Source organism: Durio zibethinus, chromosome 5 (genome assembly GCF_047325235.1).
Source record: "Durio zibethinus cultivar Kanyao isolate XHJ-2024 chromosome 5, ASM4732523v1, whole genome shotgun sequence".
NCBI lineage: Eukaryota > Viridiplantae > Streptophyta > Magnoliopsida > Malvales > Malvaceae > Durio > Durio zibethinus.
This window is the reverse complement of record NC_143166.1, coordinates 25,980,178-26,002,261: the sequence shown is the minus strand read 5'-3', so window position 1 is coordinate 26,002,261 and position 22,084 is coordinate 25,980,178. Positions and strand designations below refer to the sequence as shown.

At 30.8% G+C, this 22,084-nt stretch overlaps 1 protein-coding gene across 1 annotated transcript in view; it reads right to left on the bottom strand.

Annotated features, from left to right (window-relative positions):
• Window positions 1-8,157: 8,157 nt before the first annotated feature.
• LOC111281592 (phospholipid-transporting ATPase 2-like) overlaps window positions 8,158-22,084 on the bottom strand; it is a 29,051-nt gene continuing 15,124 nt past the window's right edge. Inside the window, exons 6-8 of the mRNA XM_089760403.1 lie at window positions 8,653-8,699; window positions 8,449-8,554; window positions 8,158-8,352 (exon numbers count right to left, since the gene is read on the bottom strand). Coding sequence (XP_089616529.1) covers window positions 8,158-8,352; window positions 8,449-8,554; window positions 8,653-8,699 — 348 coding nt within the window. The remainder of the gene's footprint in view (window positions 8,353-8,448; window positions 8,555-8,652; window positions 8,700-22,084) is intronic.

Genomic DNA, 22,084 nt, shown 5'->3' with positions numbered 1-22,084 from the left:
GGAGTTTACAAGCCAAGGAGGCTGCAATTCAGATGATGAAGTTTTATCTGAATTGGACTCAGGCTAAGATAAAGGTCATGGCTGACAGATACAGAGTGACAGAGAGTTCAAAATAGGGGATCTTGTTTATGTCAAGTTGCAACCTTACAGGCAGCAGTCAGTAGCGAACAGGAGTTGTACTAAACTAGCTGCTAAATATTTTGGCCCTTCTATAGCCAAGGAGAAGATAGGGCAGGTGGCCTATAAGTTACAACTACCTCAGGGCTCTAAAGTTCATCCCACTTTCCATGTCTCTCAGCTCAAGAAACATGTGGGTACCTCCACTCAACAATCTCAATTGTCCATTGTAGGTGGAACCATAATTAAGGAGGCAGTTCAGATTTTAGATAGCAGGATGGTTCGAAGGGGGAACAGGGCTGTTACAGAAGTTCTATCACAATGGATGAACTCTTTCCCAAAGATGCAACTTGGGAGATTCTTTTTGAATTGAAAAAGAAGTATCCTTCCATTGATCCTTGAGGACAAGGAACTTTTTCAAGGAGAGGGTATTGTTGCAGACACAATTATGGTAGACAAGGATCTTTTTCAAGGAGAAGGTATTAAGGCCTTCATAGCCATTTTATTTTTTGCTTCTTTAGCCTTCATTGCTAAGAGTCATTTTTAGTTATATCTTAAGACTTATTTGTTCAAAGAAAGATAACAATGTCAAAAATAATAAAATCTACTATCACTATTACCCAATTTGAAGAAGTGTCAATTGATAAAACCACTAGAGTACTACAAATGTCTCGGGAATAAGGAAAGTTGGATAGAAAAGAGATTGAAAAGCTGAGAAGTCTATTGAAAACCCTTGAAAAGCCTACTGGGGCATGTTCCTTGGGTAAGGTTTCAAGTTTAGGCAAAGCTTTTGATTCTCATAGATTAAATGTCTCAGTTATGCCTATTATGAGTTCTTGGGTCATTAATTCAAAAGCCACAGATCACATGACACATTCCTTATAGAAGTTTAGTACATATACCCTGTATCCTAGTAATAAAAAAATTGTTGTTTCAGATGGTTCACTTACTACAATGGCAAGATTACGAGATGTTCAAATTAATCCATCATTTGCTCTTAAAAATATTCTTCATGTTCCTAGATTGTCTACTAATATGATATTTATACAAAAACTTATTAAAGACATGAGTTAAAAAGTGACTTTTTATCTCTCCTATTATGAATTTTAGGACCAAAGTTTGAAAAAAAGAATTGAACTTGCTAAGGAAAAAGAAGGGCTATATTATCTTGAAATATCAAACAATATAAGTAATATCAAGAATAATTTACTTTTGTCATTTCTTTCTGAAAAATCTCCTATAAAGACAAAACATAGCTTTATTATTTTAGTTTTGGATATCCTTTTTTTAGAACTTTGAAAAACATGTTTCTTTCTTTGTTCAATGGATTAAATGTTGAAAATTCTCTTTGCAATATTTGTGAACTTGCAAAGTATATACATGTGTCTTTTCTAGTTAGTAACAAAAAAAGTTTTACACTTTTTTACTTGATTCATAATGACATATAGGGTCTCTCTACAATTTCAGTATTTCTGGTGTAAGGTAGTTTGTTTATTTCATAGAAAATTGTACTAGGGTCATTTGGATATTTTTATTTAAATCAAAATTAGATGTGAATAGTGTGTTTTTAAGCTTTTAAAACATGATCCAAAATCAATTTAAAGTGAAAATCAAGAGATTTAGGTTTGATAATGTAAAAGACTATTTCAACTAGATCAACCTATTTTTAAAAAAAGAAGATTATCCATGAGTCATCTTGTGTTAATACTCTATAACAAAATGGAGTGGCAGAAAGAAAAAACAACCATTTACTAGTTACAACCTAAGCTTTACTTTTTCAAGCAAACATACTCAAATCCTATTGAAGGGAAGATGTTCTGACTACCACACACATTATAAATAGGTTACATTTAAGGGTTTTGTGATTTAAAACTTCTGTGTAACTACTTTCACAATTCTATACCAACTTTAATACCACAAACAACCACACACCTAGGATATTTCATTATACATCATTTATTCATGTTCACATTCATAATAAGGGAAAATTGGATCCTATAGTAGTTAAGTGCATTTTTGTGGGCTATTCATCAACTTAAAAAAGGTATAGGTGCTATCATCCTCTAACCAAAAAATTTTATGTGTCTATAGATGTCACTTTTCAAGAAAGTAAATCATTTTTTACTTAACCTTATCTTTAGGGAGAGACTTTATTCATGGAAAATAAGGATAAAAACTTCTTTTTTCTTGACTTGTCCTCCTCTTCAACATTATCACCCATTAATTTTTATAAGTCTAAACCTATTGTTCCCTCTTTAACATTTTCACCTATTAATTTTTTTGAGTCAAACCTGTTTCTTCTTAGTCCCAATTAAACACTGAATTTGAATATGAACCCATTCCAAACACAGAAGATGTGATAAATGATAGTATTGTTCTTGATTCTATGAAAGAATTGTAGGTGTTCTCAAGAAAGAAAGTTTTAGCTCTTGAACTGGTGCAAGTCTAAGAACCTAATCCTAACTCTGAAAACGAGGTAACTACAATTTTTAACTCTATTTCTCAAAATAAGCATGAATCTCTTAAAACTATAACTAGTGATTATGATCTACCTATTGCCATTAAAATATAAACTAGAGAATGTGCTAAGCATCCACTATACCTAATGTCTAATTCTGTGTCATTTGAAGAATTCTCACCATCCCATAAAAATTTTCTTGTGAGCCCAAATACTATTTCTATTCCAACTACATTATCTAAAGCATTATCCACTGAAAAATGGAAACAAGCCATGAAAATAGAAATTGAGGCCTTAGAGAAAAATAAAACATGGGAAGTAGTAAAGTTGTATAAAGAAAAAACTTCAGTTAGGTGTAAATGGGTTTTCACTATAAAATACAAGGTGGATGATACTATTAAAAGGTATACGATCAGGTTGGTGGCTAAAAGTTATACTTAAACTTATGAAATGGATTATTAAAAAACTTTTGCTCCAATTACCAATATGAATACAACTAGGGTTTTGTTATCCTTAACTGTAAATTATAATTGGTAGTGTCAATAATTTGATGTAAAGAATGCTTTTATACATGGTGATTTGGAATAAGGCCATCTAGAAGTAAACAAAGTCTATAAGCTAAAAAAGGCTTTATATGACCTCAAACAATCTCCTACGGTTTAGTTCGAGAGATTTGCCAAAGTGATGCTAACAATGGGATATAAACAAAGTCAAAAAGATCACATACTATTTATCAAGCACTCGGATTCAGGGAGAATCATAGTTCTATTAGTGTATGTTGATGATATAATTGTAACTGAAGATGACGAAAAAGAGAAAGAATCTCTAAAACAGTATTTGGCTCAAAAATTTAAGATAAAAGAGCTAAGGAGATTGAAGTACTTCTTAGGAATTAAAGCAGCCCACTCACGGTATGGTATTTTCATCTCATAACAGAAATATGTGACAGATTTTTTGAAGAAAATTGAGAAACTTGCATGTAAACTTGCAAATATTCCTATAGATCTTAATCATAAACTTGAAAAAACTAATGAAGAAGTTATTATAGATAGAGAGATGTATCAGAGGTTAGTTTGAAAACTCATTTATCTCTCACATACTATACCTAATATAGCTTATAATGTGAATGTGATAAATCAATTTATGCATAGTCCTAAAGAAGTGCAGCTATAGGCTTCTACTATGTATGGCTTCTACTATATAATACACTATTTGAAAGTCAATCCTTAGAGAGGTATCTTGTTCAAAAAAAATTCGAGGCTGATTATAGAGACCTACAAATGTAGATTATGCAAGTTCTGTAACTATTAAAAGATCCACCTCAGGCTACTGCACTTTCTTAGATAGTAATCTTGTAACTTGGAAGAGTAAAAAATAGAATGTGATGGCAAGATCAAATGCTGAAGCAGAGTTCAGAGCAATGGCTCAAAGAATTTGTGAACTACTATGGTTAAAGAGTATCTTAAAAGACTTGAAAATCAAGTGGGATGGACCAAAGAAACCTTACTGTGATAACAAGTTTGCAATAAGCATTGCACACAATCCTATGTAACATGACAAAACAAAACACATTGAAGTAGGCTGACACTTCATAAAAGAAAAACTAGACAGTGGGTTGATTTGTCTATCACATGTAAGAACTAAGGGTTAGCTTGCAAATATGTTAAGTAATGGTCTCAATAATGCAACATTTTAGGAAATTATTTCCAAGTTGGAATGGAAAACACCTATTAACTAGCTTGAGGGGGAGTGTGGATAAATATTTTTTTACAATTAGTTGTAATATTATAATTTGTATATTTATATTTGTATATTTAGAATTAAGCATTTGTATATCTAGAATTAAGGATAGAAAATTAGGATAGAAAATCCCTATTATAATATCAATTTTAAGAAGATTTAATTTTTCTAGTTTATCTACTAGTTAATTGTGTATAAATCTAAGATACTTGCATAATTCTTAAGAATAATTTTTTAATATACATTCAATTTTACTTTTAATTTTTCATACAATTTTATTTTTCAATTTTTCCACGGACTCATCAAGCTACTATAACAATGTTATTGTTAAGGATAACATGCATGACACTTATTTCTAGCCTTAGAAATGCTCTTCTTTGTTTAGATCAGCTGATACACGCAGCAAAATGGAGGCAGTCTGTCATGCATTCCTTTTCTTCTTTAGTAATTAGCTTGTATATTAGTGTTATGAGCCAAAAGTACCACTTGATGAGACAAATCTGTGGATAACGATCATATTGTGGACTATTATGTGTGAGTGCTATTTGTCCTCTTCGTATCTCAACTACATAAAGTAGGTTAGGGAATTTTAGCAATTTTATTTAACATATTCCTACTAGGAAAGCTCCCTGTACAAAGTGGCAAGAATTATGCATCATCTATCATTTTAAAAAGTTTTCGAGACATTCAACTTTTTGCTTTTGAATATCCTAGCATAGAGGTGGAGGTTAACATGAGTTTTAAGGCCAAAATTATAGAAAAAAATTGAAGTCAGCATCCTTCTTGAGCATGATGAATAGAACTATGAGGGAGAACATAATTGTAACATCTTCTCCGAGGGTTCTGTAATTGTAACTTAAATAGAATATAACAAGCCAAAATATATTTAAAAATTTAAAAATAATAATAACAAAATGAAAACCTGTGCTTTTTGTGATGGTGCAACACGACAACATGTTGCAGTCCTTGATAAAATAGCTAATTCAGTAAAAGCTTTCCGGAAATAAAACCTTTTGAGTTAACCATTGTCAGACGGATAAAATCTTACCAAAATAGTTCTTCCTACGACTATAGTAAAATAAACTAAACCCGCAAAAAGAAGCAATAGAAAGGAATGAAGGTTCTTTACAGGATTGTTGAGGGACCCATTTCTTGCTATTAATGTAAGATGGCATGAATTTCCATTAAACACTCAATCATAAGAATGTGGGAAAATAAAATAGAAATCATCAGACTAGACGTAAGTCAAACTATCCACCGATTCTTTTTCTTTCTTTCATAGAAAGTGTATATTGATTCTTGCATAATGCATATGTGACCACATAACTTCCCTTCAATCAAAAGTGTGAAATTCCAAGATCAAGTCGATAATTTAATTTTTGAATAATTTAAACACTACATTTTAACTGCAATTAAGGTGGCAAGCACTCAAAACACAACAGCCAGAACGAAAAAGAACATAACCCATTATAACTTAAATTTGCAAAGATGGAGCATTAAGATTTACCTTTGGTTCTGAAGCTGTTATCCTCATTGTAAGCAAAACTCTCTCGAAACTTCTATAAACTTCATATTCAGTTTTGCCATCAATTAGAAGAAGCTGAACTTTTGGTTCTGATAGTAAGGTCGGAAGGAAGCACATTTAGGATACATGATCAATGTGAAATGAATGCTGATGAGAATCTTCAAACTTTTACATATTGTATTCATTAATTTCTAAAGCAATAGATTTCGTGTGGCACCATTAGAACCAAAGCAGAGAAAAAGACCAATTCCACCACAAAATCACATAAAACAGCAAAATGGCCCCCTCTAACCAACCAAAGGTCCAAAACCCCAAACTTTGCCCCCCACCAACCCTATTATTAGATTAACCATTAATCTGGCATGAAACACCAAAAACCAGAATCAAGTACAATAAGCTTTTTAAAGCATCTCAATAACATAAAAAGACAAAGCCATGCCAATATTTTTGAAAATGAAACAAGTTCAGGTATTAAAATTTCGAATCTAGGGCTAAATCCTGACTGTTTATGCGTATATACATTTGTCACAAACACGAACTTTTATTTTTGATCTTTATCATAACACATAAGAACACAGAGGATTTGTAAGTATGGGAGGGATGCAAGGATGAACACTTTGAGTATATGCAGTTGTTCAATCCAAGCAACAAATCAGACAAGCATAGTTTAAAACATATAAGAACCAAGAAAAGCCCTTCTCATTGACCTAGATAATTGAAACAATGGAAAAAATAAAAATATAACCAACACAAGGAAATCTAAAACATGTGAATAACATAAGGAATGGAAATTTATGAAAATGATACTGATCTACCAGGGGAATTAAAATTGCAAGAAAGAGCAATCTTTGTGGCAGTATTCTGCTTGTCTCCGGTCAGCATCCAAAAATTTATTCCTGCTTTTCTGAGTGTCTCGATTGTTTCTGGTACTCCATCCTAAACTAATTAAAAACAAAAGGAAAGACAAATGTTAGCCTTAAAAATATTACATGGCAATAACATGGATTTGACTTAAAAAATTGATGACACAAGTTTTACACTCAGAAGTTGGATTTAAATGGATCTACTTCACCTGCATACCATCCTCTATCGCAGTAACTCCTAGAACCTCAAGATCATGTTCTAATCACCTCAGCAATTCTCCACTGCAGAAAATAGTGACTAGTGGAACTCAGTCACTTGTTAGCAAACTGTGCAAAAAAAAAAAAAAAAAAAGAGAAATAAATAGAACAGACAGGAAGATCATTGGATTGTACCCTTTACCTCCCTATCAACCAATGTGCTACTAGCCTCTTTGAACATCAGAGACCACTTTTGATACTCATCTTCTTTTAATTCATTCCAAGCTAAGCATAATTTACGAAGCCCAATTGAGCATATTGTTCTACAGCTTTAATAAATATTCTTGTTTGCTGCCCTGAAAAAGAAATGATTTACCACATGGAAAGCCAACTGGTGCAGTAACTGATATCAGTTACCTGTTCAAAAATGAGTATATTTTCTAACAATTAATAACAAGATATTTTATTAGTAATAATTCACAAATGTACAGTAGGCACCACCATAAAAATCTTTCCACTATTAAAACATAAAAAATACATGAATAAACCAGCAAGATGAGGGGTAAATCAAGTTTATGCTTATTGATGCATGATCCTGAAATTAATTAAAAGAACAATCAACAAGCAAAACGGCCGATTCCCCATAAACATACAAAGGCAGTGCCTCAACTGCACCAAGACCTATACTGAAGATAGCCTGTGATAAAGAAATCAACAAGAGAAGCCACCATGCGGAACCTTTTGAATTCTTTCTGCTACAAATTTAGGAAATCCTTTTCTCTAATTAGAATGAGATCCCGACAAGGATGTTAAACAACCATATAAAAATAGTGAAAAGAGGGTGACAGACTCTGAACATAGATTAAAGTTGAAACTTTCCCAAAATTATCTGTAAATATAAGTTCCTGACAACGCAATGAAAGGGATGAGACTTGACTCAAAAATATAGGGCAACATGAAGTTATACTCAACTGATGCACATAATAGTTGTGCCATGCAGGATTGCAGCAACTATATATACTTATGAACCAAAGAAATTCGTCACAGAAGGAAAGAATGTCCATGCACGCTAAGGCAACAATCATCAAATAAATAAATCATGCAGATATACCACCAACAAAGATCTTATTAAGAAAACCACGCAGCTATACTGTCAACAACCATCAAATAAATAAATTGAATTCGAAAGAGTAACCTAATTGATGCATTATAAAATGTTATCTGAAAGTCCTTAAGTAAACAATTGAATAAAAAGCTTAACCAGCATAAGCATAAGGAAGAATTGCTTCATCTGCACCCTTTGACAAAAGGTTGATTTTTCCATTCTGGCAATCTCTAACAACCACTGACATTCTTTCCCTATCAGAAGAGAACTCCAAAGTCTCCAATACTTCATACTGAATTAGTGATCCGTTGAACCTGATCTCTGTAAAATATTTAAATACAGGAAACTATACATAATCATCCCAACAATCAAGTTCCTTCTTTTCATTTGGGCAAAAAGAAAAGCGCTTTACCGAAAATTTTGCATTTTTATTGATATAAACCATATGCAATCGAGCGGCAGCACTAACAAGAGCATTTTCATCCTGAGATTGTGCCTTGTACAATGATAACAGCAGGTTTGGATTATATTTATTAGTGAATGTATCCCTATAGAACTTTAAAATTACACATAAGCTAGGGTGCTTATATGTGGGTCTATCTCAAAATTGCAACTAATATTCTACCAAGACAGAAATCAGATTCACCTCTTTATAGTTATAACAGTATTACATACAGCCATAACAGTGAGAAACTGAACAACATAAGGAGAACAGCATTAAGCAGCTCCACATCTGTGTACCAGTGGAAAAACTAATCACAATCAAAGTTTAAATGTTTACTCGAAAATTATCCTCAATGTATGAAAAACAGAAGAAACACAATAACTGATTTAAAGATCCTCCCATTAATTTCAAGCTAGTTAAGCATAAAAAGCATAAATGTTAAGACGATCGAGCTCAGCTATCTAAAAGTATGCATTTTGCTTCAAGTCAATTATGTTACTTCAAATTATAAATACATTAAAAAATAAATAAAGAATAACAAAATAAAGCAGACAATTTGAAAGATAAATCAGACTTTACATTACGAAGATGGATAAAATAATATTCAGTGGTACATTCTTAACTGATATAATTAATAAATTGTAAAATACTAATTAAAACCGTCAAACATTTTGCCTTCCATAACTTATGGGCCTGGGGCAAAATAGATGTGCAGAATTGCTGAAAGCCTGAAACACTATATTACACCAGCAGCTTGCAGCATCGCGCTTGAGCAGAATGAAGTATCAGAAAATGTAGAAAATGATTGGGACTCAAGAAAGACTTCACTTAGTAGAACGAACATTAGGCATGGAGCAGGAAGGTATTAATCAGGAAACCAACCGATTATTGCGGTTTTGGATGGTTATAAAGGGACACGTGCAGGTTTTGAATAGTTAAATTAAGGGTTAATTTCAAGAATGATTCTTATATTGTAATAAAATATTAAATGTAATATCTAAATTTTAAAAATCTTTAATATGATGCATAAATGATATATCTGTCAATTAAAGTAGTACTTATCTGTAACATGATTATTTTTGAATGATGATACATGATAAATAAATAATTCTTCGAATATCATATTAATTAATAAATTCATAATTTAAATATTATATTAAAGATTTTTAACATTTAAATACAATATTAAATATTTAACTATTTATAATATTAAACCTAAAATTAATAGGGTTCAGGTTTGAGAGTTAAGATTCCCACTACCTGAAACTATTCACAATTAATCAATTTTGGTGTGAATACTCAGAGAGTAAACATTTCAAACCTGTTTAAAAAAGAGGAAAAATGTTAAATCTTACAAATGACAACGTTAAAAACTTGCAAAACCAACAACTCTTTTAATACCTTGGTGTATTTTTGTGTGTTTGGGATTTCATGGTTGATATTTTATTTTATATTTAATTTTTAGTTTTTTTTTTTTTGTAGAATTTAGAAGTAGGTCAGGGGCTATGGTCCCCAAAAAATTTTTCAACCCCTTATGCTATAGCGCCTGGACCACCAAAATTAGAGCCTTCCCCTCGGAAATTACTAGTTAGCCTCCCATTTACCCAAATCCTGCCTTCGCCCCTAAAGTAGGCTATTAAATATTTAGTTTAACTATAAACTTATGCGTTTACTTATTTTTGTAATGCATTCGCAATGTTATATTGTACTTCACCAAATTAAATTATTGGGTATGGTCGATAAACTGCGTTTATCCCAGGATAGATACTTCAACTCATGAGTTTATTTATGAGTTTATCCCAATCAATAGACCGCGTATGAACTCTTCACAAGCACTATGGTTTATAAAACAAAATATCAGAGAAAGTAACTCCTCAAATACAGAAATGAAATCAAAATTGAGACAGATAAATCAAGATTAGGAGTAACATATAACTTTATATTCCCAACTATTTCAAACCTTAAGCTTCAAGTAAAGAAACTGACCATCTCCCAACCACCCGGCTTAATAGTAACAGGAAATAAACCATCAATCCAAAAGCGAGTAACTTTCATCATCAGGATAATGACATATTCCATAAAAAGTTTAAACTAGAGCTGGTTTCTGACACCCATGCACACACACTTGGGTTTCTATTAACAATTACATGATTGAACAAAAACAGTTCCACCCTAGTCCTTCAACTAGGTTTTGTATTTACATGCAATATGCATTGAACTAAAACATTTCTTCCTTTGTACTGCTTTAATTCTATCAGCTACATGCATTGTACAAATTTAAGTCTGCATGTTAGCTAAGTGATGCTCTCTAATCGTGTTCTAAGTATGTCATAAACCATTAATACTCTAATCCTTAAGATCAAATCACTTTTGCACCTTTGTTTTTTTTTTTATCTATCTTAACAATCTCTTCCTTCCACGCTAGAGGACGGTAATTTTTGCTAAGAACCTTCTGTGGCTATTAGCAGCAAGGCAAGTTGCTATTTTCGGTATCATCCAGGTTCACACTACCAAAACAATATGGGCAACAATCCAAAATCATTACCATTTTTAGATTAGATTGCCTTAACAGATATGGGTATTATGATGGAACACAGAAGCTCAAAACGAAGAAGAATGACCAATAACTCCTACCATAGACCTTCAACTGGATATAGCACATACCATTGCAGCAACAAGAACAAGAAAAATCTAGATAATAATATGGAAAACCACAAGCATGCATGGAGTAAAGGCCACTGAGCATCAAGAGAATTTGAAATAACAATAAAGCTAGAAGAGTTACAGAGGTGTCCAAGGGCTGGAACACCTCCCAGGGCCGTACGTGCAGCCTAACTCAGTCAGGCTTAGCCTTAGATTTTTAGGCCCAGGCCAGCTCACAGAGATTATTTTATCAATAAATTATTTATTTAATTTTCAATCTAAATTATATTTTAAAATATAGATTAATAGATAATCTTTTAATAATAAAATATTAAATAAACAGGTGGCGCAAGCTGAGGTTAGCTCGAAAAATGTGGACACCGCGCTAAATTACCATGGAAAAAATTAAAAGTACATAGAAAACTCCTTTTTAGAATTAAACAAGCATTATAGATTTATATACAGTTAATTAAGGATAAAATAAGAAATTAAATCTTTCTAAATTGATTTATATAATTAATGGATTATCTATCTTAATTTTTTGTCCTAATTAAAGGATATAAATACTTAATTTTAAAGATATAATTATATATAGATTACAACCAACCGGTAAACTAGGTGTTTTCCCACACTCCCCTTCAAGTTGTTTAATAAGTGTTTTTCATTCCTAATTTGAAAATAATTTCCTGAAATATTACATTGTTAAGACCTTTAGTCAATACATCTACAAGTTAACCTTTGATTGATATATATGATATGCAAATCAATCAATTGTCTAGTTTTTCCTTTATGAAGTGTCAGTCTACTTTAATGTGTCTTGTTTTGTCATATTGCACAGGATTGTGTGCAATGTTAATTGCCAACTTGTTATCACAGTAGAGTCTCATTGGTCAATTTCACTTGATCTTCAAGTCTTCTAAGAGAATCTTTAACCATAATAATTCACAAATTTCTTGAACTATTGTTCTAAACTCTACTTCAATACTTGATCTTACCACCACATTATGTTTTTTCCTCCACTAAAATTATAATATTATCACCTAAGAAAGTGCAATAGCCTAAGGTAGATCTTCTATTAGTTACCAAATCTATATAATCAATATCTATATATACCTCTAGTACCAGCCTCGAATTACTTTTGAACAAGATATCTCTCTTAGGATTGGCCTTCAAATAGTGTAGTATATGGTAGATAGTCTATAGGTGCACTTCTTTAGGATTATACATAAATTAACTTATCACACTCACAGCATATGTTATATCAAGTCTTGTATGTGAGAGATAAATGAATCTTTCAACTAATCTTTGGTACATTTCTCTATTTATAGCAGCATCTCTATTAACATATCTAAGTTTATGATTATAATCTATAGTGGTACTTTCAGGTTTACATAGGAGCTTCCCAATTTCCTTCAAAAGATCCATCACATATTTCTATTGTGAGATGAAAATACCCTGTTGTGAGTTAGCTATTTCAATTCCTAGAAAATACTTCAATCTTCCTAGCTCTTTTATCTCAAATTCTCTTGTCAAATATTGTTTTAGAGATTCTCTCTCTTTTTCATCATCTCTAGTTATAATTATATCATTAATATATACTAATAGAACTGTGACTCTCTTTGAATCTGAGTGCTTAATAAACAGTGTGTAATCCCCTTGACCCTGTTTATATCTTATTACTAGCAACACTTTCACAAATCTCCCAAACTAAATCCTAGGAGACTATTTAAAGTCATATAAAGTCTTTTTTAGCTTGCATACTTTGCTTCTAAATGACCTCCAAATCTCAGTGGAATCTTTATATTTTTTTTTCTTCCAAATCACCATGTAGAAAAGCATTCTTTACATCAATTGCCAAAGCTGTCAATTGTAATTTGTAGCCAAAGATAAAAAAATTCTAACTATATTCATCTTGACAACTAGAGCAAAAGTTTCCTAATAATCCACTTCATAAGTTTGATTATAACCTTTAGCAATCAACTTGGCTTTATATCTTTCAACAATACTTTCTGTTTTGTATTTTACAGTGAAAACCCATTAACACCTAACTACATTTTTTCCTTTACGCAACTCTACCAGTTCCTATATTTTGGTTTTCTCTAAGGCCTCCATTTCTATTTTCATGGATTGCTTCCATTTCTCCTTAGATAATGCCTCGAATAATGTAGTTAGAATAGAGATAGTGTTTAGGCTCACAAGAAAATTTTTGTAAGATGGTGAGAGTTTTTCAAATTACACAAAATTAGAGAATAGGTATAGTGGATGTCTAGTACATTCTTTGGTTCTTTTTCTAATGGCAATAGGCATATCAGAATTACTAGTTTTAGTTTTAGAGATTCATGCTTATTTTGAGAAATAGAGTAAGAGATTGTAGTTACCTCATTTCCAAAGTTAGGATTAGGTTCTTCAACTTGCAGGAACTGAAGCTTTCCTTCTTAAGTACAGCTATAATTCCTTTATAGAATCAAGAATAATATTATCTTTAGTCACAGCTTCTACATTTGGGATGGGTTCAGACTTAGATTTAGTGTTTATTTTATTTGAACTCAGAAGAAACAAGTTTAGAATTAGAAGAAACAAATTATTCAAGATTCATAAAAGTTCAAAGATTCGCAAGAGATTTAAAAATTCAAAAAAATTTAAAGATTCACAAAAGATTCAAGATTCACAAGTGATTCAAAGATTCGAAATTGAAATTCTTAAAGATTCAAATCCAAGATTAAGATTCTCTTTCAAAAATCTTAGATATTCATATTTAAGATTCAAAGATTCGTATTCGAAAATTTTTTGAGATTCTCATCAAAGATTTACATTTAAAAAGATTTTTTTAATAGTTTTAAAATCTCATCATGATAAAACCCCATGGATAAAGGCTTAACAACTTTGAAAAATATTAAAAAAATGCTCCTCTTATCAAAAGCCCAATAATTTTGAAAAATATATAAAGCTCATCTTAACATAGACTTAACAACTTTTGAAAATATAAAAGGCTATTCTAAATAGAGACTCAATAACTTTAAAAAATATAAAAGGCTCCTCTAAACAGAGGCTTAATAACTTTATAAATAAGGGCTCCTCCTAACAGAGGCATGCAACATTAAAAATAAAGGATCCTCATAACAGAGGCATACAACTTTAAAAATAAAAACTCCTCATAAATAGAGGCACACAATTTTAAAATAAAAGGTTTCTTATTTGAAAAAGATCAAGGGTTTATTCAAATATTCAAATCAAAAATTCAAGATTTTCACTGAAAGATTCTTGAAATTTACATAATTCTTCAAAATTCACATTTGAAAATCTTAGAGATTCATATCCAAGATTCAAAAGTTCTTATTTGAAAAGTTCAAATCTAAAATTCAATGTCTCAAGGATTTGTATATGAGATTTTCATCTTGTAGTAAAAAAACTAATCTAAACGAAGACTATGAAACTTTAAAACTAGAAGAGTTTCTTAACCAAGATTTACCAACTATTCTTGAAATCATTTTCTTCATTTAAAGGTTTCAAACTTCATTTTTACAATATTTTTCTCATACAAGGATCAAGATCTTATCAAAAGGTGTTATTTTTTCAAAATTTAGTTTTTCTGAAATTATGTCCAAAAGTCTTACAAATTATGCTCAGAGACCTTACAAATTATGCTTGAAGATCTTGAAAATTACGTTCGAAGGCCTTCCAAATTATGTTCAAAGATCTTATAAATTATGTCTGGAGGTCTTAAGAATTATGCCTAGAGGCCTTACAAATTATGCCTGAAGGCCTTGAAAATTATGTTTGGAGGTCTTACAAATCATGCTTGGAGGTTTTAAGAATTATGCCTAGAGGCTTTACAAATTATGCCCGAAGGTCATATAAATCATTTCTTATCTTTGAAAAAAACTTCTCCTTAACAAAGGTTTCAAAACGTAAAAAAAAATCATTTTTTTGGAAATAAAACATATCATCTTAGAAAAGATTTCACCCCTTAATCAAAGTTAAACACTTTTACAAGTCTCATTTTGAAAATATTCTTAGCCCAAAACTTATCACTTTTGTCATTAAAATTTTTCCTCAACCAAAAATTGAAACTCAAACTTAAAAAATTCTCCTTAATCGAGGGTCATAATTTCATATTTCCAAATTCTCAATCTTTCAAAATCAAAATCCAAAATCAACTGAATATGTAATGAATGAGATGAATGTCATGCATTTAATGCAAAAATCAATGTCATGAATATTTAATTATGGTAAATAGGTCCTCAAGCCCTTTTTCATTTTTTATCACAAAGCTTTAGAATTAGCTAACAAGCAAGTTTTCAACAATAATCCTATATCCCCTTCTTTTAACTCAAAGCATTCCATTTTTCAAACCAATTATCTTATCCATGGATCTTCTTCAAACTTTTTACCTTAACCATTCTCTTTGTTCCAAAAAGTCATTCTTACTATAATGATCTAAAATCACATATCTCTTATCCATACCAATTTATGTCAATATAAATGTCTTCACAAAAATGCCCCAATGTTCATGACAACCAAAGAAATTGCAAATACAACTATTCCATGATCCAAAAAATGCATATTATTTTGAAAACATGTGATTGAATCTCTTAGAAATTGGTGATTATTGCATAGAATGTAAAAGTGAATCTCAATTTGGTCTATTGAAGGGAATGAAATAATTCGACACACCAAGGTTTTAAAAGAGATTTTACCACTAAACAAGAAAAAGTAAATCAATATGTCTTCATTTGGGCTTACCAATGAAAAATCATCTTTTAAAGCATAATGCACTTTTGTACTTTCTTAATTTCTTAATATGATAATTTAACAAATATCAAGACTAACTATGATAGGCTCAAAATTTTTAAGAAATAAATAAAGTTTCAATTTTTAAAATAATCTTCAAATTGGGGTTCATCTTTTTTAATTTCTTAAAAATTTCTATTTGGTTCCTTCCTTTAATGTCATTGCTTGAGTTACTTTTAATCATGCTCTATACTACCATTTCAAGTTTGCACCCTATAGCTCTATTCGATCTTTTTTTTTTTCTCTCTTTTTTTTTTACTATTCTATCATGCTTTTGAAAACTCAAAATTCATTCAAAATCAAAAAGTAATTGTGATTTTCTAAAGAAAAGCTTTTCAATTAAATATTCACACTTGATCAAAATGGGCTTTTCAAAAGATGTAAAGTAGGCCAGTGTTTAGGGTTCTGAAAGAAACGTTAAATAGGCCCAAAACTGTATTTAAGGGTAATCAAATCAATGATTATTTCTCTCAATGAAATTTTCCTTTCATTTTCTCAAAACGTGCATTTTCTTTTTTTTTTCTTTTTTCCTTTTTCTTTTTTTTAATTTCTTTTTCCTTTTTTTTCCTTCATTTTTCCACATTCAAACAAAGTGAGCCCAAAATCTTGAAAACTTGCCTTTTAACTATAAGCATTATTTCCTTGCCCTTAACTTTGTATCCATTGCTTTTTCAAATAGATATTTTTTCATTCTTGCCCCCTAATGTAAAGTGTGATCCTTAGTTAGGGTTCTTCCAAAAAGAATTCAATAAGTTCAAAAGAGGGTAGCAAATAGATATTTTTTTTTCATGAAAGTAATATGAAAGATTGCCATTTATCATATCATATATGGATATCTTCATTGAAAAGTAATTCTCATGAAAAGATTTTTCTTTAATTTTGGAATCATTTAAATATCCTATATGCACATGTTATAATTAATTTTATTTTTTTGTCTTTCATTTTTTTCTGTTTTTTGTTTTTTTTTTTTTACAACTCAAGCTCAAATTACTGCATCAAATGAACTCTCAATGTAATAATTTTGATTTTCACAACTCACATCAAAAGATAAAATCAATGTCATCCAGAGGAAAGGATATTGAAAAAATTAGATAATTTGACTTTTCAGTAAACTTGCCCCAAAATATGGGTAAAAGAAAATTTTAAAATAATGAAAAAAAAAGGGATATTGCATATATCAAGATGTAAAACAAGGATATTAAGGGATATGGCCTTTTTAGTGATTATATCTCAAGGAAGAAATTAAAGAGGATAGGTTGCGTTTAGGCTTGCCTTGATACTTATCAAATTACCCAAAATCTAGAATCTTTAAAAGAGTACCCATGTATTGGCTTACAAACATTTCGTAAATTTCATTAGTCATAGCCTTAATGAAGATTATCATCATCGAAATCCCTCTCGGTCAAGTGAAAATCAAGTTTGTGAGACTTGGGAAGTTAGGCTTTAGAATGGTGTAATTCTTAACTGAATTGAAGTATGAATTGGTTATAACTGGGTATGTTTATTCTTGACAATAAATACCAATTCCCTCAAGATTATTTTCACATGTAATGTAGGAATTCATATGTAAACAAAATTGAAAGCAAAACTTAAGCAAAAACTCATGCATATGTCAAAGCAAAACTTAGACAACAAACTAAAAATTCTAAACTCTTCCTATAAATTATTTGATACTTCACATATCCAAAAAAAAAAACTATTGTAAAGCAAATTTTCATTGCTCCATAAGCTCTATAATCAAAGTGCCACTATTGATGAGTTCTTCAATTTTCTTTTTTAATTGTCTGCATCTTTTAGTTAAGTGTTCAATTACTCCCATGTGATAATTATAACTACCATTCCGATTATAATTTCTTACTGATGGATTTAGGGTTATTTTTAAAGGCATATGGGTGAAGAATTGGTGCTTTATTAGTAAAAGTAACAGGTCATGAATTAGGATTGGAATTTTCTCTTAATTATTCCTTGACCTTTTTTAGCTTGTTCTTTGATTAGGTAGCAAATTGAGTGACTATTGTTTGAAGACAAGGATTTGCATGAAAGCCTAATCGTTGCACATGTTGGCAAAGATAAGGATTTTAGGAAAGGCTATTTATAAAAAGATAATAAGGTGGGTACATTGAATAAGGTTGATATAAGGTGAAGTCTCTAGCTTGTTGCATTTCATAAATCATAACTTGAGCATCTCATTCATTCTTCTTTAGTGCATCATCTCTCTTTACATCATTGGTATCACTTCCCTTAAGTTTTCCATTCTTGATTGCATTTTCTATCACCTCTCCAGAAATTACCATATTAGTAAAATTTTTAATGGCATTTTCAATCATCCTTTCATAATATGGGCATTAAGAGTATTGACAAATAGAACTATGGTCTCTTTGTCAGTGAGCAGTGGTTGAACTTAGGCAATAACATCCCTTCACCTTTGAGCATATTTCTTAAAGCTTCAGCATCTTTTTGTTTTCATGTTTTGTAAAGACAAACAGTTTAAAGCCAAATCTATGATATGCTTGTATTATGTGATGAATGCCATAGCTAGTTTCTTTTAACCACGGATGTGAAACCTATCTAATTAGACATACCATTTTAAAGCATATACAATAAGGCTATCTTGAAAAATATGGATGAGCAACTTTTCATTACGTGTATGTGTAGCCATTTTACGATAATACATAATGACATGCCTTATGGGGCATTTGGTTCCATCATACTTTTCAAATTTAGAAACTTTAAACTTGGGTGGAATGACAATATCAGGAACCAAGCACAGTTCAATAGCATCCATTGAACCATAAAATCCATCCTCTTAATAAATCGAAGCCTTTCTTCAATAAGATCTTTTTTTTTGTTGAAATTTAAAGCCTTCATTGGTTTCTACTGTGTTTGTCTTCAGTTTCGCTTATTCTTTTAGATAATCTAGCTTAGGAACTTGAGTGGGATCAAGAATAAGAGCTAAATGAGTAAGAGCAACAATTGTAGGCATGTTAGTATGCATGTAGGGGTAGCTTACCGTAATTGGCATTTGATATTGAGCCCCTTAATATGTCTGTTTGGAATATGTGCCAAAGCTAAGTAAATGTATTGGATCATTAATCTGTTCAACCACCATCTTCTTTTTGTTCAAATTCTTTAGCAATTCATCTATATCTTCTAATTGCCTCTTCATCTCTTCTTATGCCCTTTCCATTTTTTGGAAACGAGGAGCTTATTCTTTTATCATAATTCTAGCTTGATACGGAGATTGAGTTATCCTCGAACCAAATTACCATAATTATAATAATATGTTACTAGATGCCAAGAATCATCCTAACTTGTTAAAAACATTCTGCTATATGCATGAATGAATAAATGAATGCACATATTGAATATGATACACAACAATTCAATTATGCATGAACGAATAAGTAAATGCATTCACATAACTATGATGATGGATTGACAAATGACTGCTTGAATGGATACAAGAGTTAATGTTTGCCTCATAATGATGCATGAATGAATAAATGACTGCATGAATAAGCTAATGTTTGCCTTATAATGATGCATGAATGATGAATGCATGCATTAGATGCTAGATAGATAAAAATTCAATGATGCATTAATGAATAAATGTATTGAATGCCACATAACAACACATAAAAGAGTGAATAAAACTCAAACTATTTGAGCTTTATCACAAAACTTACACAATTGGAAGAACACAAATGACACTACCAAAGTTCCTTCATTTGTTTTAACTTGGGTTACATTCTAACAATAGATGGACATGGCTCTAACCTTGGATTGGTTTTGTAGAGTTAACTACATGTGGTTTAAGTTAATATAAAGGTTCTTAAATTGTTTCTCATATTATTGCCCTTTACAGACTAGTAAGACACTCCAATCCTCGTCTATCACAGGCTATCAATAAAAAGGATTCAATTTTAGTAAGAATATTTCGCTAACCATTTAAGAGATTATCATTTCACGAGAATATAGATACTTTACTCCTTTTTAAGAAAGACAAGCCCGAGTATAGAGCTCATGTAATGCAAATGCATGTGATAGATAGTGTGTGTGAAATAACATATAATTTTCAAACCCCCATAAATGAAAGACAGGAAAAAAAAACGTTAGTAAACAAATAACAAAATCATTACAATTTAAAACCATTAGCTCAGAGGATAAGATAAATTTAAAATGTTATGGCCTTACTCTCTATTAGTCTCCAGTGGAGTCACCAAACTGTCATAATGTATAGATTCGTATACATATAGCTAGACATAACTTTAAGAGTCGCCATCAATTTTTTATCTAGGTGTGATTGGCCACTTAATGAATCTATCGTTTTAAGAAGCTCCTAAGCTTGACTGAAGGTCACTAAAGAATAGATTCTGATCTACTAATCAAAATAGAGTTCGAGAGTTTGGTTACATATGGGGAATGTTATAGCGCTCCCACATGCCTATTCAAGGGACGATACTAGTTTATTTTAAATTATCCTAAAATCTTAATTATAGTGGTCTTAAATTTAATATTGAAAATAATTCTTAAGATTTTTTCATCAATTTGGTAGAATTCTTAAAAAAATACTTCATCACCTTAAGAGTATTCAAGAATCTCATTTCTTTTCTTAAAGAGGCTCTATCATCGAAAAGCTTAATCAATTTTATTTGTTGTTAAATTTTTGTTTTATTGAAAATGTATATAATTCTTCCACCATTTGGAGTAAATTTTAAAATATTTTCTCACCTAGAAATATCTTAAATAATCATCCATTTGTGATTATTAAGAATTTTATCATTGGAATTTATTTTTTATTTTTATTTTTAAATTTTTCATCATTTTGGCCTATTTAAAAAATTTTCCTACAAGTTTCATTTCTAAATTTTCCACCATTTAGGCTCAATTTAAAATCTAAACTTTTATTTGTTTCTTAATCTTCGGAAAGAAAATAATATGACAATTATTTTTGGAAATCTCATTTAAACTTTTCTACCATTTGAGTTAAATTTAGAAAAAAAACCTTTCACCTAAAAATCTTATGAAAATTCAACCATTTGTTATTTTTATTAAGATTTCATCATTGGATAATTGTCAAATATTTTCACCTAAATTTTTAAGTTTTATTTTTTATATTTTTATATTTTTAATTTTTTTATTTGAAAAAAATACTATTATTTTTATTGAAATTTCATCTAAATTATTTTACCATTTAGGTTAAATTTAGAGAAATTGCTCACTTAGAGATTTCTTAAAAAATTTATCATTTGAAATTTTTAAGATTCTCATCTTTGGATAATTGTTAATTATTCTTGTAGACACCAAATTTGTTCGGGACTTTTAACCCGATTTTTAGCCTGAGATCTAATTTAGACTTAATCGGGCCCGAAGCCCGATTTCATTATTTAGGCCCAGCCTACTTTTATTTTATTTTATTTTTAGTTTATTTTATTTTTTTGTAAAATTAAACAAAATACAAAAAAAAAGGGAAAGAACAAAAGACAAACAAAAAATACAAGAAAAGGAAAAAAACCAAAGAGGTAGGGGGTGCCTGGTGCCGTGCACGGCACCACTGGCACCGTCCCTTGCTAGGCCTTGTGCCACTTACCCAGGCACAAGGCCAAAGCCAGACAAAATAGAAGAAACAAGAATGGGCAAAGAGGCTAATGATGTATGGCATCCTCTTTCTGCCAAGCCCTGTGCCACCTGCCCAGGGACAGGGCTACAACGGGAGCTCTATAAATAGAGCTTCTGGTTGACCCTAAATGGAAGAGAAAAAAAAAAGAGGAGACCTACAAAAAAAAACTATTTTACAAAAAAATAAAAAAAACACAGTCCCTTAAAACGAGAAACCTAGCACCAAAAACACCTAAAAAAAAATCAATCAAAATCAGTTGTAACAAAAAACAAGTCATAAAACAAAAAAAAGAAAAAAGAGTTTTGGCTGAAAGTTCAAGAGCAAATCTAGGTCGTTCGGGTCTCTTTTTGATAAAACGGAGGCCAGATTTGGGTTCAGGGAGTTGATGGGAGCATTTTGATGTCTTTTTAAAATTTTTTGACATTGACGATGGCAGTCGAAGCTCCTTGTTGACAAGGACCATGGTGGCTATCATGACAGATAGCCACTAACCCTCGACCTGTCTAAAGAAAAGGGGAGAGTTTTTTTAAAAATAGGGGCAAAAATGCTAAAAAAAAAAATTTTGACTTTTATATTGGA